The sequence below is a fragment of the Equus caballus genome, chromosome 15 (assembly GCF_041296265.1).
Source record: "Equus caballus isolate H_3958 breed thoroughbred chromosome 15, TB-T2T, whole genome shotgun sequence".
NCBI classification, from domain to species: domain Eukaryota; kingdom Metazoa; phylum Chordata; class Mammalia; order Perissodactyla; family Equidae; genus Equus; species Equus caballus.
The window spans coordinates 27,601,614-27,620,646 of record NC_091698.1 but is presented as its reverse complement, the minus strand read 5'-3'; the positions used below and the strand labels follow the sequence as shown (position 1 = coordinate 27,620,646).

At 47.5% G+C, this 19,033-nt stretch overlaps 1 protein-coding gene across 15 annotated transcripts in view; it reads left to right on the top strand.

Annotated features, from left to right (window-relative positions):
• Nucleotides 1-2,798: 2,798 nt before the first annotated feature.
• Nucleotides 2,799-19,033, top strand: part of NCAPH (non-SMC condensin I complex subunit H) — a 34,044-nt gene continuing 17,809 nt past the window's right edge. For 2 of the 15 annotated variants that reach the window (XM_001493945.5, XM_070236137.1), the window contains exons 1-7: nt 2,806-2,915; nt 9,166-9,385; nt 9,541-9,631; nt 10,505-10,597; nt 10,925-11,063; nt 11,530-11,654; nt 18,303-18,492. In XM_001493945.5, coding sequence (XP_001493995.2) covers nt 2,897-2,915; nt 9,166-9,385; nt 9,541-9,631; nt 10,505-10,597; nt 10,925-11,063; nt 11,530-11,654; nt 18,303-18,492 — 877 coding nt within the window. In that variant the 5' untranslated portion in view covers nt 2,806-2,896. Of the gene's footprint in view, nt 2,997-3,132; nt 4,092-8,908; nt 9,029-9,141; nt 9,386-9,540; nt 9,632-10,504; nt 10,598-10,924; nt 11,064-11,529; nt 11,655-18,302; nt 18,493-19,033 lie in introns of those variants that run through there. The other 13 variants (XM_005599814.4, XM_014731007.3, XM_014731005.3 and 10 more) reach the window with 13 other exon arrangements.

Here is a 19,033-nt window from a genome sequence, read left to right as displayed (position 1 = left end):
CTTGGAAAAACAAAAAACCACTATATTAATTTTGCGATGAAGGGTAATATGTTGTTTGGAAATTCTGGAAGACAGAAATTGTTGGTTCTTAGCCCAGTCTTTAGGAAGTCAGGAATTTCATATCACATACAAAAATTAAAGGCATTTGCTCAGAGGCCAAAATGAATGCAAAGCCATTTCAACTACATGCCTGTTGAGCCCCAGTGGACTAGATGGTTTATATCATGAACTACCTTATGATATAAGCCTGCTGCAGGCTGGAAGGTCAGGGCAAATTTGAAGGCACAAGCTTGCTTGTCCGGGTAGCCAACTGACAACACTTGTTCCTCACCTAAACTAAGGCTGTTTGCCATTCATTCTGAGGAAATAGAATCTTGGTGAGGAGTGAAATCGGGAAGGGGAACCAGTCCTGCTTTTCTGGCAGGCAAGGGATGGGGGAGGGGCCCCACTACTTTATTTTTGTACAGACAGAGGAAATGAGCTTTGTATAGCACTGATACCACGGATAAATCATTCAATCTTATGGCACCCTCATAGTCCTAACCCCAAACAACAAAGATGGCATTCAGAGTGGGAGGTGAATGATCTATCTGCCTGTACCCGGTGGCCCTGGCCCACAAGAGACACAGCAGGTGGATCCGGCTCTGCCTTCCTGCACATGGAGCTCCAAGCAGTCAGCTCAGGAGGCTCCACTGTAACCACGGAACAGCCTCATGCCTCACCTAATGGGTCACCTAGTACCATCCTTTGCCAGGAGTTCCAAGCCGATTCTTCAGAGGCGCTTGATTCAGTGCAACCTCCCACCCCCGCAAATCCCCACTGCTCTTAGTTGGTGCCCACATGTAACCCAGAGGATCGAGACCTGTTCCCACTCTCCTCTCTCAAACGCACTCAGCACAGAGAGAACTAATGAGTGAGATGACAGGGACCCTAGTGTGCTCTGAGCATATGTGCTCACAAGTTTAATACTTATTTCCTCATCAAGCCCAGTGAAAGGGGGTATTATCATCACTGTTTTATAAATGGGGAAAAAAGTGAGGCCCAGAGTTCAGATGCCCAGCCTAGGATTTAAACTTGTCTTGCAACATCACTCATTCCATACATATTTAAGTACTTGCTGTGTGTAGGGCTAGCACCAGGCCCTGGGGAAACAAGGGTGAGCAAAGACACAGCTTTGTCCTCATGGAGGAGACAGACTTGAAAAAGTCACCCCAGCAGATGTAAAATTGCAAAGGTGACAAGTTCCACTAAAGCCTCCAGTAAGGACATTTAAGCCTATCAGGGAAGGCCTCCCTGAGGAAGTGAGGTGAACTGAAACCTGGTCGGAGCTAACTGGGTGAAGATGGGCATGAAGAGGAGCCTATGTGGAGGACATGGCATGTGCAAAGGCCCTGTGGTGGGAGTGGGCATGGTGAGGGCCCGTCTGAAGGAAGGCCCAAGTGACTGGAGTGCAGGGAGCAGGTGAGGCAAGGTGCAAGATGAGGCTGGAGAGGCTTGCAGGGACCAGACCCTGCAGGGCCTTGTAGATTACAAGGTCCCAGAGCAATGGAACTTTACAGTGGTTTTAGACTTTGGGGAGAAAGTGACAGGTCAGATTTGTCCTTAGCGACCACCACCCTGAGCCCAATGAGAACGGGGTCAGAGCAGGTGTGGGGCTGCTGCAGACCAAGAAGGTAATGTGGACAGAAAGGACAGACAGGGCTCGGAGAGATTTTTTAGGAAGTAAAGAGCTCAACAAGGGCTTGTACACTGTGGAAAGTGAGGGGGAGGGAGGCATCCAGGATGGCTCCTGCCAGCTGATTTGGGTTCCTGGGTGGCTCATAGTATTCGCTGAGATGGAGAATATTGTAAATTTGGTTTTTCCTCTATCTCACGCTGCCCTACGCTAAAGACTTGGATGTGGTCACTGGGAGCACAAGTTTGTGCAAAAACCAAATAGGCTTAAAAAGTGGTTTTCAACAAAGGGTAGTGCTTTTTGGTTGCCAAAATGACTGAGGGACACTGATGGCATTTAGTGGACAAATGGTGTCAGGGTTGCTGAACACTCCTACAAAGAGCGCAAGAGTCCCACACGTCACGAATTGTTTCATCCTGAATGCCAATAGCACCCTTGACGAGAAACAACGTATAAAATGCCAGACGTGTATTATAAGAAATTAGAGGATGTTCTAGGGATATTTGGGGGAATAGTCCTGGCCTTTCCTCCCATAATACAATTCTTGGGGTCAGAAGAAGCAGAATGAACGGGTAGCCAGCATGTTACACCCGTCTCACTTCCGATCTTAACCTTCTTTTGGGGGGCGTGGGCGAAATATCCAGGAAGCTTTTCACAAGATTCTGAATAAAAACGATGGCCTTCACTTAAAGATCTACATACAAAATTTTGCATCTGTCCTTCCCCTGCCTGGAACGCGCGGTGCGGGCTCCTTCTCACCTCCCTCCCACACCCGGGCATCACTTTCCACCTCCTTAGCGTTTTGCTGCCCTCACAGCACAGGTGGCTGTGGGAAATCAACCTGGTTTCCTGCTAATCCGCCTGCCCCATTAGAAAGTAAATTCCGTGAAAGCAGAGCGCTCGCCCTTTCGGCTCCACGCTGGGCCTCTAGCGCCCAGTTCCCCATCTAGGGCCGCAAGGAGGGAGTTTTCATAACATTTGGGGGGGGCGGTGGTGGTCCGCGGACCCCCTGCAGTCCAACCACGGGACCCGAGTCCAGAGTCCTCCCTCCACTGCGTCTCAAGCCCCAGCTCCCGAGGGCGATCCTTTTCCCGCCGAGGACAAGAAGGTCTGCGCAGGCGCGCCTCTGGCCCCGCCCCCGGGCGACGTCACCGCGGCCGTTACGGCGCTCCGGGCGTTACGGCGCGCGATTTAAACCGCTCGGGAGACGTGGAGAGTGACATGGGAACGCTCTGCCCAGGTGAGGCTGGGCGGGAGGGAGGCGCCGCGGGAAGAGCCCGGCGGAAAGGGCCTGGCGTGAAGCGGTGCTCCGGGCCGGAGGGTGAGCGGGCCTGAGCGAGCAGTGCGGGTATTCCCGGCCTTATTCGCGGGCTGAGGGGGAGGCAGGCTCGCGGCGGGAGAAGGGACAGGCGGGCGGAGCGCGCTCCGCCAATCAGGACGCGGCGTCGGGAGCGCGCGCGGGCCGGCCCCACTGGTCAGTCCCTGAGCTGGGTGTGGGGCGCCCGCTCCCCTGGGACGCTACCCCGTGCCTCTCCATTAAAAAGGTGGTTTTCCTGGAATGCACGTTAGTTCAGGGCCCTCGAGCCGTTGTGGTTACCACTGTATGCTTAACACGCAGACATTTATTTTTTCACTTATTCAACAAGTATTGAGCGCTCCCTCTGAGCCAGACCCTCTGTCGGGTGCAGAGATACAGTAAAGAACAAAACAGATACGATCCCAAAGTCTTGGAGCTTGTATTTTAGTTGCGGAGACAGACAGTAAACAAACGAAATAATCACAGGGGAGGCTGAGTGCTGTGATTGAGAATAGCAGAGCTGGGGGAGGGGCCCCTATGGATTAGGGATTCGGGGAAGATCTTAAAGCAGAGACCGGGGAACGTGTTCCAGGCAGAAGAAGCAGGAGCAAAAAAAGGGCAAGCAGGAAAGAACCCGGCTCGGGCTAGGACCAGAACACTGACTAAACAGTGAGTGAGGTCGCCCCGGTAGCCAGGGACTTTGTAAGTCTTGGTAAGAGGTTTGGAAATTGAGAGTCACCTTTTGGACGGGGTAAATGACTTACCCGAGAGACAGGTGAAGTAAATAAACACTTGGACAAGAGTTTGACACTTGGGCGAGTGATATGGGCCACTCAGGGAAGTGGCCCTTGGACGGAGAAATAAATTTGGACATCATCATTATGTAGATTCTAAAACCGTGAGAACACTAGGAAGACCCTGTAGAAAAAGCACCCAGGACCCACATTTAGAAGTTGGATAGGGAAGGAAGAGCTGGAAAAACTCAGAAGAGAGGGGTGGTATAGAGGCCAAGAGTGTTTCAAGAAGCAGGAGGTTGTCAGCTGTTTCAACTGCTGTGGAATCTCAAGAGCGGTGAGGCCTGAAAAGTGACGGTTGGGTTGAGCAACATGGAAGTTGGAGGTGATTGTGATAAGGCAGTTTTCATTAAGTGGTGGGGTTGGGAGCCAGACCAGAGGGGGCTGAAAAACGAGTAGGAGGTGAGGAGATGGTGCGGAAAGTGTTTCTGAGCTCAATAACCATCTGTTGAATAAACAGCTGTGTGATATCAAAGGCAACAAGAGAAATCAGAGATAGAATATTCCAAGAATTGAAGCGTGTTTCTAATTCCCATCTTGAGTCTCCCCCTAGAGAAGTTCCTCCCTCGGTGCTTCCTATTTCTGTTAAGATCTCTTCTCCCAGGTTCCAGCTCCCTCCCTTACCTTGCAGTGCCCACACCAAATAGTCACAGGTCCTTTTGATTCGGTCTCTGACAGTGTCTCTTGCCCCTTCCTGTTTTTACTTTTTCTTTTGTTTGTTTTGACCTCAGCTGAGAGTCATGTTAATCATACTCTTCAGCTGGTGGCAAGCTATCAGGGGAAGGTGAGGTTCTTGTATTTTTTGATTTTTACTCTATTTGCCACTCCTTTTCCCTTTCCCCTCACGTGGGCAATCATTTAGTGTTTATTGTATATCACTATTTTTAATATGTTATATTGTGCTTTTTTTAAAAAAAAAAAATATATATATATATATATAGCCAGTTCTGAACCAGCTGAGATAAACATTCTTATTCCCATTTGGAGGATGAAGAAGCAGGAGCTTGGAGCATTTACTTAAAATTTTTCCAGCTAGTTAGTGATGGAGCTGGGGTTTGAAACCAAGCCTTCTGATTCTTTATCTGGAAACTTTCTCCCAAGGTCTCTCAGTTCCTTCATCTCTCTTCCAGTGATCTTGGTTCTTGCCCCACCACTCACTACCATATGGCTATAGGCCATAGCCACTCACTACCAGAGTTGCACCCTGACCTTGTCACTATCAACAGCTGCAACCACTCTGTCATCTCGATCTTAAGCACCCCACTTCTCAATATCACTCCTGTCTTTCCACCTCACTCCGTCTTGTTCCCTGACTCCAACAATCTTTTGACCCAGCTGACCTATATTCTTCTACTTTTCACTGTCCCTCACCGTGCTCATGTCCTTGTTCCCCTCCTTACTTAGCTTACATCCCGTGGTCAATCCATGTAATCACTCCCTTTCATACACCTGTAACTCCTTGGCCACCTCTTTCATGCTTGTACTAGCTTGACGAAATCATAACCCTGGTTAATTCCAACTCTGCTTGCTCTGCGCCAGCCACTGCACACTGATGGCCTCCAGAGGTCCTAAAGCTGCCCCGTAGTCATGCTGTATTTCCTGGTTCATCCACTCTGCTTCTCCTAGATAACTTCCTTTCTCTCCTGAAATCTCCAGTACCTCCTCCCCAGCCCTCACCCTTAGCTGCTGAGTTTTAGGTTTTTATTCACTTCCTGTTTTACTAAGAAGATAAAAGCAATCAAAAGAGAACATCCATGCGTTCACCATTGCACCTGCTCCCCTACCTGTATCCGTTCCTGTGATCCCTGCCTGCCTTCCTGTTGCCGTGGATGCGCTGTCTGTGCTCTCAGCAAAGGCAACCCCTTTATCTGCTTGAATACATGGTTTAGCAACTTTTACCCTTCTGCATGATCTCTGTGAATATCGGTCCCCCAAAGATGTCCAGAATGGTGAATATGTTGTCTTACATGGTAAAAGGGCCTTTGCAAATACAATTAAGTTGAAGATCTTATCTGGATGTGCCCAATATAATCACAGTGGGCCACATAAGAGGCAGGCCGGAGGGTCAGAATCTGAGAAGGAGATGTGATGACAGAAGCAAGAGGATGAGGTTAGGGGAGAAAGAGACCACAAGCTAAGGATGTGGGCAGCCTTTAGAAGCTGAAAAGGCAAGGACACAGGTCCTTCCCTAAAGCCTCCGGAAAGAATGCAGTTCTGCTGACACCTTGATTTTAGACTTCTGACTTCAGAACTGCAAGAGAATACATTTGTGCTGTTTCAAACCACTGTTTGTGGTAATTTATTATAGCAGCCATAGGAAGCTAATAGTCTCTTTGCTTCATTCTTTCTACCAAGCTGGGTTTTCTTCCATCTCAAGAGCTTTCTTGGTCTCACTTCCCTTTCAACTGCCTCCCTCCCATTTCTCTCTTTTTACAGCATAAGTCCTTGAAAACCTTGCTGTCCTTGTCTCCGCTTGCTGTCTCCAGTTTCTCTTGTCGCATCTCTTGAATCTGCACCTGGTCGACCTTCTCCTCCCCCTGCTATTCTGAAAACTGCTCTTGTCAAAATCACTCGTAATCTCCAGGTTACTAAGTCCAATGCTCACTTTTCAGGCCTCTTCTAGTTTGACCTCATCTCAAACCTTGTTAACTTGGCAACGAAGCATCAGAAACCCATCACCCCACAAGAAACCCGAACTGTAGAGGTTCTGGCCATTGAATATTGGAGCTGGAAAACGTCGTGGTGGGAAATGTGCAGTGAACTTCCCGCCCTTTGACAGGCCCCAAACCCCTTTAGATATAGGAAAAGTCCTATTGAAGGTTTGTTGAGCAAGTGTTTTGTTCATCACTCCTTCCTCCCCTGAAATATTCTCTTCACCTGGCTTATTCCTCATCTCTTTTGACGGTTCTTTGTTCTTTCCTTCTCTTTAAACTTTCTAGGACTCAGCCCTCTGCTCTTCTCTATCTACACTCACTTCCTTGGTGTTCTCATCTAGTCTTAGGGCTTTGAATACTCTCTCTATGCTTATGATATCCAGATTTATATATCCAGCCCAGAACTTTTCCCTAAACTCGAGGCTTAAACATCCGGCTGTCTAGCCTACCCCAGTTGGATGACTAGTAAGCATCTCAAGCTCGGCATGTCCAAACCTGAGCCCTGATCTTGCTTCCTTTCCCCAAAGATAAGCTGCTCCTGCGGTCTTCCTGTCAGGTCGTGGCACCTCCACTTCATCAGTTGGTCAGGGTAACTTTGGAGCTATCCTGATTCTTCTCTTTTCTTTCATGCCCCGCCTTTAATCGATCAGGAAATCACGTTGGCTCTACCTTGAGACTTTATCCAGTGTCTGACCACTGCTTATCACCTCCACAGCTACCTTTAGGGTCGGAGCCACCATCATCTCTGGTCCTGGTTATTGGTAGTCGCCTCTTAATTGGTCTTCTTGCTTGTCAATTCTTGCTCCCTTTTCAGTCCATTTTCAGCATAGCAGCCGTAGGGATGTTCTTGAAGCATAAGTTAGACCACTTTGTTCCTCTTCCCACCACCGTCCAGTCACTTCCCTTCTTGCTCCACGTGAAAGCCAGAGTCTTTACAGCAGCCCGTAAGTCAGGCTCATAGGCCTTTACCAGTTGTCCTTTCCTTATTCTGACAAATTGGTGTTCCTGCCCCATCAGGCCCTGGAGAGCCTGAGAGCCCGCAGCCTTTCTCACTCCATCAGCCACATTGGCCCCTTGACACACCGGCACGTTCCCACCTCTGAACTTGCTCTTTCTTCTGCTTCCCCTATCTGCCTGGTCTGGAATCTGATGTTCCCTTCTTACTGAAGCCATTCCTGACCACTGATTTAAAATGACCTCCGGCCTCCACTCTCCCATCCTCCTCCTTCCCCTCCCATGCTGTGCTTTTATCTCCATTTAACATGTCATCTGTTTTCTAACTTATTATGAGAAAGTTCAAACACAAAGGGAAATTGAAAGACTAAGACAATAAACAGCTTTATACTCAATACCTGGAGCCAACTATTGTTAACATTTTGCAACATTTACTTTATCCTCCTCCCTCACATACATAGTTTTGGCTGATTTAGTTACAAGTTGCACATATCCCGTCACATCACACCTAAGTTGTTTCTCGTGCATCTCCCAAAAGTAAAGATATTCTTCTACATACCTTAATACCGTTATCACAGCTAAGAAAATAGAAATCAATTACCTAATGTTACCTGAAATCCAGACTATATCCCAAACTTCCCTATTTATCCCCTAAATGTTGTTTATAGCTGATTTTTTTTGTTTAAACCAAGGATTGGCTGAAAATTCAGACATTGTTTTCAGTTTGTATGACTTTCTGGTGTTTTTTCATTGAGAAGAATTCCCCCTTCTTTTTTTTTGCTGAGAAAGATTTGCCCTGAGCTAACGTCTGTGCCCGTCTTTCTCTACTTTACATGTGGGACACTGCCACAGCGTGGCTGGTGAGTGAGTAGGGCTGTGCTGGGATCTGAACCTGTGAACCTGGCTGCCAAAGCAGTGTGTGTGTGGAACTTGAACCACTTGGCCACAGGACCGGGCCCCCTCTACCTTCTTTTGATGTTGACTTTTTTAAAAGACTAAGCCAGTTGTCTTGTAAAGTGTCCCACATTCTGAATTTGTCTGAAAGTTTCCTTGTGATATCATTTAACTTGTTCCTCTGGCCCTTGTATTTCTTATAAACTGGAAGTTAGATCTAACGTCTTAGGTTAAACATCTTTGGCAGAAATATTTTGTGGGTGATACTTGAATTTCATATTTTGTTCCATCAGGAGGTAAGTTTCAAGTTGTCTCATTGTTAGAGAGGCTACATTTGATTTTTGGTTAACTTGGTGGCTACTAGATCTTTCGTTGTAAAAGGCATTTTCCCTTTGCAGTTAGCAAGTAATCTGTGGGTGATTCTTTGCAACATTCTATTTATTTCCATGTTTGTGTTGATTATTCTGTCTCCCCGCTGAGATTAGAACCTAGCCTGTCTGACTTGATAGCCCATACCTCACCCTTATCTCAGCATCTTCTTTCTCTCACCTGGCATTATGGTTATATGTGTCTGTTCTCTTAGTTTGTGAGCTTATCAGAGACAGCAACTTTTTCTTACCCACCTTTCTATCCCGTTTAGCACTTTAGATTCACAATAGCTGCATAGTGATGTTTGTCTCAGACCGGCAAAGAAGCATCAGAAACCCACCAAGAAACCCAGACTGTCGAGGTTCTAGCCATAGAGTTGGAAAAGATCTTGGTGAGAAATGTGCAGTGAACGTCGCCTCTGTGACAGGCCCCGAGTCCCCCTTTAGCTGTGGGAAATGTTCTCTTGAAAGTTTCTTGAGCAAGTGTTTTGTTCATCACTGTCAGGCACAATGAGTAACTCTTCTTCAGATACCTGTGGAGACCCCCAGAGTGCCTCCTTACCTTCAGATCGGGTGCTCTCGATGGCCTTGCCCAGGAAGGCCTCTCTCAGTACTCCTGATACCCCAGTCCTTAAAGACTTTCCCCAGAATGACGATGAAAAGGAGCGACTGCAGCGGAGGCGCTCCAGGGTCACTGACCTGCAGCTCAACGCCGACTCGCCTCATTTCCTGGCCTCCCCCTCCAGCAGGTGAGTGTTCTGGGCTGCTTCCTTGGGGTGGCCACCTCAATGTGGGTTGTGTGGGTCTGGCATCTCCACAATATCTCATGGGTTCTGGGCCTGGATTTTGAAAAGTTAGTGTCGTGGATCCTTGCCAGAGTGTTTTGTTTTTGTTTTTTATCTAGGAATATTGATGTTTCAGCTATGACTCCTAAGTTTACGAACACACAGATTGCAGAGCATTACTCCACGTGTATCAAACTATCCACTGAAAATGTGAGTATCTGCTGGTGTATCAGTGAAGATTTTACAACTTGATCACAGGGGGAATCCAGTCTTTTTGATTCTGTAGAGAATGCATGGTCAGTGATAATTGTGTGCTTTTATTCTCTTCTGTTTTATTTTTATGCCGAGGAAGATTTTCCCTGAGCTAACATGTGTTGCCAATCTTCCTCTTTTTGTTTGTGAGATGCCACCATGGCATGGCCACTGACAGACGAGTTGGTGTAGGTCTGTGCCCAGAACCAAACCTGGGCTGCTGAAGTGGAGCATGCTGAAATCAAACCCTAGGCCACCAGGGCTGGCCCTCCAGCAATTCTTCTTGATGCTGGTGTTTTTCATTATGGTTTTACTGATTCTTATAGACTTTTGGTGCTGCTTATGACAGGTTACCTGCCACCTGCAGTGTCTCCAGAGAGACAGCATGGCCTAGGGGTTAATACTGTGAGTTCTGGAGCTAATTGTGAGATCTAGGTCTGGCCTGAGTTGGAATCCTATCTCTGCCACTTACAAGCTGTGTGGCCATGGCAAGTCACCCAGCCACTCTGCTGCAGGGTCCTCCTCTGTAAAATGAGAATAGTACCCGCCTCATAGAGGTGTTCTGAGGGCGCCTGAGTCCCTTTGTATGCAGTCCTTAGAACAGGGCCTGCGCACGGTAGACACTCAGGAATTGTGTGCTGTCCCTCTCCAGGCCTTGAGAATGAGAGGAACACACATGGATTTAGCTGTGTCACCAGGTGTTTGCGGGAACTGATATCCGAGGCGAGATGTGGGATTTTCATGTGTAAAAACTTAGCTTCCTCTGTCAGGGTAGCGTTATTTACATGAGCCTAGGCAATAAGTAACCTTCCTGCAATTTCCTGTTTTCAGAAAATCACTACCAAGAATGCATTTGGCTTGCACTTGATTGATTTCATGTCAGAGATTCTTAAACAGAAAGACACCGAACCGACCAACTTTAAAGTAAGAGGGATGTCCACTTTCTCTTGCATCTGAATTAATGATAATTATTTCTGATCCTTAGCGTAGCACAATAGTTGAATTCTACAGATTCATGAGAGCCTTTCTTGTTTGACATTTTATTAGCTACTTCATTTTCTTTCCTAAACTGATGAAATGTAGAGAGGATATCTTCCTTTTATGTTCTGTTTATTCTCTGTCATTCTTAGGGGAATCTTTGTCATTTTTTACTTAAGGGCAAGTAAATATTTTATGAAGCTTGCTGCGTTTTGTCTGCTCAGAAGTTCTTTTTTATGCATCTCATGAGTGTTGTTCTGCTTGTTTGACTAGGTGGCTGCTGGCACTCTGGATGCCAGCGCCAAGATCTATGCTGTGCGTGTAGATGCTGTCCACACTGACGTATTCAGAGTCCTTGGGGGACTGGGCAAAGATGTGCCGTCTCCGGAAGAAGTCGAGAGCCAAGGTGCAGGTGCGTGGGTTAGGATCTGGATTTAAGGGGCTTTTTATAGGGTGTAGCAGGTAGTTATTTGAGTAATGTACTAGAATGAAGTCATAAGAAATGTTCTCTTTCTGTTAAAGACATGGACATTTCAGCCTTGTATATGAGAAGATACTCAAACACTAGAGTTGTTTGTCTTCCAAAAGGAGAAGGACTTTATAAAAGCTGTTAGATTTTATTTAAGCAAGATTGAGGAAACATCACCAATTTGGAAGCTTCTGATTTGGGGATCTTTGGAAAGTGACTTGTAGTAGAAGCCAAATACTTAATCTAGCAGTGTGGTTTCTCCATAAGCTGTGGATTAGATGAGCCTGTTGCTTTGAGAGAACGGCACGTTTAAATCATCACTCTTTAGAGTTTTGAAGAACCTGAATTAACAGGTTCAATTACATGCTTCAAAGCAGTCTTTGCAGTACAGTCTGCTTCTTTCCTTTAGATGGAAGTGCTGCTGAAATGGGAGCCGGCCGAAAGCCTCCAAAGCCAAAGAAGAAGCACTCGTACAAAACCATCGAGCAGAACGTGAGCAACCTCAATGTCCCCGAGGCGGATCGGAAGTGTGAGGTAAGGAGCCGTGTGCGTGCTATGGTCTCTGACTCACAAGGAAGCTCTGGCTACAGGGGTGCAGGGCTAAGCCTGCCTTTCTGGTGTGTGCTGGTGTAGGCCTCAAGGGAGTAAAGTGTTCAACTGATATCTGCATTACCATCCTTTAGCTTGACAGTGAAGACTGAAGCGGGTAAGTCCCTGTTTTCCCCTCAGTATTTCAGAATGATCGAGGAGCAAGAGATGGCAAATCACTGAGAAATTTGATTAAAGCATTTATTCCTTTCCTGGTACCTGCAGCCGTGACGGTGCTAGCTAACATTTACTGTGTACTTATTGGACATGCTGTGTGGCCCCAAGCTTGGGACCTCTGCTAACATTTAATCCTCACAACATCCTTGTGGCATTTCGTGAAGAGGAAATTGAGGTGCAGGGCTGTTAATTAACTTGCTCAAGATGACACAACTAGTAGGTAAGCTGGGATTTGAAGCTTAGTGGTCTGGCTCCAGGGTCCTTCATCTAAACAGCCTTACCATCTGGCAAATCCTAAGGAATCTGCTTGAAGGAATGGTACCAGATGCCTCTTTCATAATTAGCACAGTTACTTTAAAGCAAACAGGTGTTGCTACAAAATGTTTTAAAATTTGTCTATTAAAATTTTCAGTGAACATTCTTGTATACATTATCTTTGTAGTCTTCTAGGAGTGTATCTATGGGAAAATTCTGAGACATGAAATTTCCATTGCCCTCAAATAAAGATTATACCAGTTTACTCTCCCACCAACAATGATTGCTGCTTTTACCTCCATGACATTCGTAAATGGTACTTAAGGTCATGAGACTGGAATTGATCACCGAGGGAATGAGTGTATGTGGAAAAAGGACTGAGCTCTGGGGTACCCCAGTCTTAAAGAGTTCACAGAGCAGAAGAAGAAACGGCCAGTAGGTGGGAGAGTGTGGTATTCGAATGAGAAAGTTGCAGGGAGGAGGGAGTGAGCAAATGTGGCAGCCTGAGGAGGGGCTCTGTGGAGCTGAAATTCAGACTTCCCGGAAAGGGGCGCCACTTGGCTGGTGGTGGTGTCCCCGAGTCTGGAGGAGGGGTTCGTGGGCCCAGGACCGGGACCTCTGAGGACGGCATGCTGATTGGTGCTCATGTCTCTGAGGGGCACACGATGAGGCTAGTTCCGTGAGTGTGAGAAAAAGTGGAAACTGAATTCAGCGGCTGGGACAGGCAGGTCCCACTGCATCTGGGGTGAAGGAGCACTGCTGGGTGACACTGGCAGGAAGAGGGAACCTACAAAAGAAGCAAGTCCCTGCTCCTTTTTCTAGCCCTGCAGTCTCCCTCCAGTGCCCCCTATTGGTGGAGCCCATCAGGGAACTGCTGGCAAAGCTGAAATGTGGTCCCAGACCCAGCATCATAGAGCGGAAGATAGAAGGGAGGTTTGGAGCTGGGAGGTGATAGCGTAATAACTAGCAGAGAGGTAAAGTGTCATAGTATCTGCTTTTAATAAGGTTCTGTTGGGGGCAGGGGCAGGGAGAGAAAGCAGACATGCAAAACATTACCCACTGGGGAATCTAGGTAAAAGTTACACAGAGGTTCATGTTACTGTTCCAGCATTCTTTTAGGCTTGAAACTTTTCATAATAAATAGGGGGGAAACAAATGGGGAGAGATGAATGAAGACACTGAGTCTCAGCTGCTGTTTGGAAGAGTTTTGTTGTAAATTGGGGCAGAGTGATGAGATGGCAAGTGGAGGGGAAAGTAAGATATGGAGGTTGTTTTGTTTGTTTGTTTTAATGGGAGAATTAACAGCATGTTTACTTGTCAGTGGCAGTAGTCTAGTGGAGAAGGAACTGTTGATGGTGCGGAAAAGAGAGGAGACATGCTAGGTGCTATCCTTGAGCTTGTCAGAAGGGCAGGAGCAGACAGTGCAGATGGGGCTCCGCTGAGGAGCGCCCATGGCTGACGGGAGATGGGGTTTGAGTGTGCGTTGGGGGAGCATTCTGGATGTTCTCTGGTTGTGTCTTGTCCCCCTCAATGAAATAGGAAGCCAGGTCATCAACTGACAGTGAGTGTGGAGGGGGAAAGTGTTAGAGGTTTGAGGACAGAGAAAGGTGAGAAAGAGTCCTCTGGGAGGGTGGTGAGTGCATGGATGAGGGAAATACCGTTTGCTAGCCAGACAACTGTTAGGATCTACTTGGGGGCAGCTGCAGGTGGATTTGAAGTGAGGTCAGTCAGCATGACTTGGTGTCTTTCTCCAGTCATGAGTAGCTGAGTGCAGGCATGGAGGAGGCAGAAAGCTGGATTTAACGGAGGGTGTGTTTAGCCGAGTGAATGTGACATTGCTGGAAAGGGGCGCTGGAGTTAAGAACATTGCGAGGAAGTGGTTATAGTCATTGTTTATGGAACTTTAGCTGGGAAGAGAGGGGAGTGAGGGACAGTGAAGCCGTATGATCAGTAGGTCATAGGGCCTGATAGGGTCAAAGACGTCTTAGTGCTGGAAAGATAGGTGGGTATCGGAGAGGGACACTTGGAATTGAGCACACGGAGAGGTTGCAGTCATGGTTAATGATTCAGTTCAGAGAACAGGCAAGGGAGCGAGAGGCAGCGGAGGTGTGGGGGTCACGCTAAGATCACTTAGAGCCCGGGGGTCTCAGGGTGAAGTCCACGACCACTGAAAGAGAGGATATCGAGGAACTGAGAGGCCAGAGTATTGGATGGATCAATATATGGATATTGAAACCACCAAAAACTACCACAGCAGTGAAGTTGGCGAATAGTAGTGAGCCAAGAGCTAGTAGTAGAATCTTCCAAGAAGGGGATAGACCTGGGGATTGGAAGATGATTGCAACACAGATGGGCAGAGGGTAGTAAAGTGATGTTACATTCAAAGCTGAAAGTTTTAGGAATTGGGAAGAATAGTCTGGAAGCTGCAATGAGCAGCAAGGAAACCACCCCTCCCCCTCTCGGCCAGGGGTTGGGGGACTGTGGGAGGAAGCAGTGTTGTTGGGTGGGCACCGAGTTTCATTAGGGCAGTTCTTCTCAGCCTTGTCATTATCTTCCCCCCTTCAGAGCCCTTTTGGATATTGTTCCTACCCCTCCCTCTTGAATTATTAGGGAATAAGATTTTGTCAGATAGGGTTGAGGTTTGGAGAAGCAGAGATTATTGTAATGTCTAAGATTTCTTTTCACCCTCTCCCAAGAATCAATTTTTACCCCCTTGAGAGTGATATAACTCCCATTGAGAATGAATGAGTTAGAGCAAGTCGATGGAGAGAACCTTTAGGAAAGAAGTAGGGAATACTCAGAATTTTGCTGATGACTGACTGAGGCTAGAGGGCCCTGGGGGAAAATATCAGTTGTTAGGGAAAAGGAGATGAGGACCAAAGAGAGGATGTCAGAGCTGTATAGGTTTTAGAGCCTGGGAAATGTGGAATCCTGGGGGTCTTGGGTCTTGTATGTGTGACTAATAAATGAAATAAAGAGCAATAATGAGATTAGTCCTGGCGGTCTGAACGGCAGATGGTAGTGGTGAGGCTTGAGCATACGGGGTCAGGGGCTAGGAGAGAGGGGTCTGCTTAGTTCCCTCCGAGGGATGGGGCAGTTCTACTCTGGGCTGCGTGATGGCTCCAGCCTGTGTTGGGGTGAGAATTGTTTGGATGGGTCAGGAAGGGCCTGAGGAAGGTGGAACCACTGAGGCCAAAACTAAAGAGGGCGGGGAGGGGCAAGGGTAGTGGGCACTTTTGGGGAAGGGACCTATATTCTTTTCTTTTATCTATGTGTCAGCATTGACCCTGGGAAGTACCAGATTTGGAGGCAGATGATGTAAGGGTCAGATCCTGGTTCCACTTTCTTAGCTGTGTGACCTGGGAAAAGGCTCTCAATTTTACTTGGTGAAACTGTAAACCAGGTAACACTGGCCCCAGCCACATACGGGTTTTGTGTTAGTGACTCAGTTATGGTGAAGTGCTTTATCCCTGGTCTATGTTGGGCACATCTGAGGGTAGCCATGAAATCATCTCCCACCCTGCCTTCCCCAATTCTCCTTGGTTTTTCCTCTTCTCAGATAATCCGAATATTTGTTTCACTATCATTCTTGCTTTTGCTTCTGGTTCTACAGTGAAATGTTCGATTTAACAGTATGGTTAGAAATTGTTTTCCAACCATCTTTTTTCTTACCAGGTAGACACAACTCTGGGGAGCCTAAGGAGGCTTACACGAGCCTCTCTCTTTGTTAGAAAGAGGAAACGAGAGCACTCAGCACTGTTCCCTCCGAGCCTGCGCTGGTCAGGCCGTGGTGTATTCGTGCCAAGTGAAATCAAGAGTCTTGAAGAAGCGCCATGTATCCCCATTCTGTAAAGCTTTCTTTGCTCTGTAATCTGTCATAAACTTGTAACAGCCAAAAGTACAGAAGATTCAAAAAGGGGAAGGGATTGTCCCAGACTTATTGAAGTTTCAACGGTTGCTTGAACTCGCATTCTCTTGGAGGTGGCACGGAGATGAGAAAGCAGATGTTCTGTGGGTGTGTCTAGACCAGTGGAGAACACTAGTTTGTGTATGAGCTGATCTATTTTAGGCACAGCTCTCGACTGTGCAAAATGCTTGCTGTCCTGGGATGTTCCAACCTGATTATGCTCCAGTTCCTTAGGCGACGAGAGCACAGATAGGTACAGTGCAAGGAAGTTCAAGGCACAAGCTATAGGAGGTCAGTGGGTGGAGGTCAGAATTTATGGGAGAGGTGAAGTTTGAACTGGGCCTTAAAGGGAAGCATAGGTATTTGTCAGGTGGGCGTTGCCAACAAGGTGATTCTAGGCAGAGGCATGAGCAAGGGCCCCAAAACAGGAAGGTTCTAGTTCTTTAGGGAGCTGGACGGTGACAAGTGTGGCTAGAGCTGATGATCTACTCATAAGGCTGAAACGACCCTGCACATTACCATGCAGTGTGTTGTCTACCAAGGCCTTCTTTTACCGTCTCTCTTCCTTGCTGTGGACCCGAGTTTCAAAAGGTTCATCTACCCAAACTATGTAGTCAGCAATAGTTCATTGTCCGTCAAATTACTTTCAAAGATATCAATCAGATCTAATTTACATGATAGAACCATTGTTCTCACACTGGCATGATTTAATTCTGGACAAAAGTGAGGAAAGTTATCTGAGTGTTTCCAGCTTTAATGCGAGTCAGTGTACAGTTTCCATGTTGACTCTTTGAAATGCTGAGTTTCATTAGCTATTCGCACAAGACCTCTAGGGGTGTGGGGCTCCAGGTGGGGAACCATTGCTCTGGTCAGCATTTGAGGAAGGGAACGGGAGTAACAGCACTGGTGTTTTTAGGACAGGAAATGGGAGAGACCCTGCAGGGACACAGGTTCACTCAGGCCAGGGTTGTATTGGTGGCACTGGGGGTGGGAAGGGAGGAATAGATGGTAGAGACACACCAGGAGGAAAGGTACCAGGCCGTGTGACTGACTGAGTGAGGGGTAAGGAGACGGGGAGAACGTGGAGGTGACATATGTGCCCCTCTGGGACTAGGAGGATGGTGAGACGGGCTTATCGGGAAGGTGAGAGGAGAATCTCAGTTCTGGTGGGGTCGGGGTCAGAGGTAAGGGGGCCAGGAAAGAGCCAGAGAGCCACTTCTGTGTCATATCCAAGGCCACCACTCTTCATAGTAACCACATCCTAAGACATCAAGAAGACCTGTGAACCCAGTACCAAACCTATTCCCTGTCATACGGCCACCTCTGGAGTCCCAGGTGGCTTCTGCCCTCTCGCCACACATGTATGTGCCTGCTCTGTTCTTATTCTTTTTTTTTTTTTTTTTTAAAGATTTTTTATTTTTCTCCTTTTTCTCCCCAAAGTCCCCCGGTACATAGTTGTATATTTCGTTGTGGGTCTTTCTAGCTGTGGCATGTGGGACGCTGCCTCAGCGTGGTCTGATGAGCAGTGCCATGTCCGCGCCCAGGATTCGAACCAACGAAACACTGGGCCGCCTGCAGCGGAGCGCGCGAACTTAACCGCTCGGCCACGGGGCCAGCCCCTCTGTTCTTATTCTTATGCCCTGTGTCCTCTTCTGCCTTTGGGGTTGTTGTCACGTGGCCGCTCCACTCCTGCTCCTTGATCCAGTCTCGGGGGCCTTCTTACAGCCTCTCCCATGTTTTACCCAGTTGTCTAGCCCTGCTGACTCTGCCTGTCCTTTCCTAGGTCTCTTGGTTTTGTTCTTCCAAATTTTTGAAAATATTTCTGTTCAGAGGAATAATGGGATCTTGCGAACAGATCCATCACACAGGCTTTTTTTAAGTCAGCAGAATTGGTTGTGATAGCATTCCTCTACAGCTAGCCATTTACAAACAGTGGCTTGTGGAAAGGGACCAGCAGAAGGATCTGAGTCCAGGTATATTGTAAGCAGACTGACACAGTATAAGCTTGTTACTGTTTACTGTGTATTGGAGCGATATACAATTCATCTGACCACGTGCAGCCTTTCTTTCGAATTTGTATCTGTCAGGATGGGATTTCACCTGATCAGTTAGAAAGCCCCTTGCACTCTTGATCTTGCGCAGACATTTCGGTCCAGTATATGCAGCTGTGTGTGAGCAGGGTCCAGTGAACAAGCTTTTGTATTTGCTTTGGCTGCATCCCATAATTCTTCGGTCCTCTCTGTTTCTGTGCTCAGGTTGACCCCATGTTTCAGAGGACTATAGCCTCGTTCGATGAGTGCAGCACAGCAGGAGTCTTTCTCTCCACCCTCCACTGCCACGACTACAGGAGTGAGCTGCTTTTTCCTTCCGATGTCCGGGTGCTCTCCACTGAGGCCCCTCTCGATTTCCCAGATTTAGGTTGGGTGGACATGACGGATTTAAAAGGTAAGTACACGTGACACCTTTCACCAGAGCATTTCAGCCATCAGAAAAGTTTGCATAAAACCATGGGGTGTGGTAAGCCCATTGTGCCCTTATGTTGCTTATTTCAGTTACTCAGAAGGTTCTTCCAGAATGCCAAATTGGGCATCTTTTCCTGAGAAACCAGCTCTCCCTCCTCTCTGCAGCAGGGAGTCTAAGACAGCGGTGGCTAATGTGACTGTTGCTCTTGGTGTGTACGTGCCCCACCCCTCAGGTGCCCCGTTAGCAGCCAGTTCTCAGTCACGTATTGGAGCCTGGGCTAACCCTGCAGGGTCAGAGTTTGGACTTGGGAAAGGGGCTTTAGGAGAGTTTTGCTGAGCCAGAGAGGTCTTGTTCTTATTTGTTACCAATCCAGGGGGTCCTGAGGAGAAGAGGTATTGTGAATTGTTTTCAGACTCCTCTGTGGTGTTCTGAGAATGGCCCTGTCCTGTTGTCAGCCCCTTGTACTATCTTGGTGAGGATTTTAACCTCCCTCCCACCCCCTACCCCTCCATGTGCGCCCCGG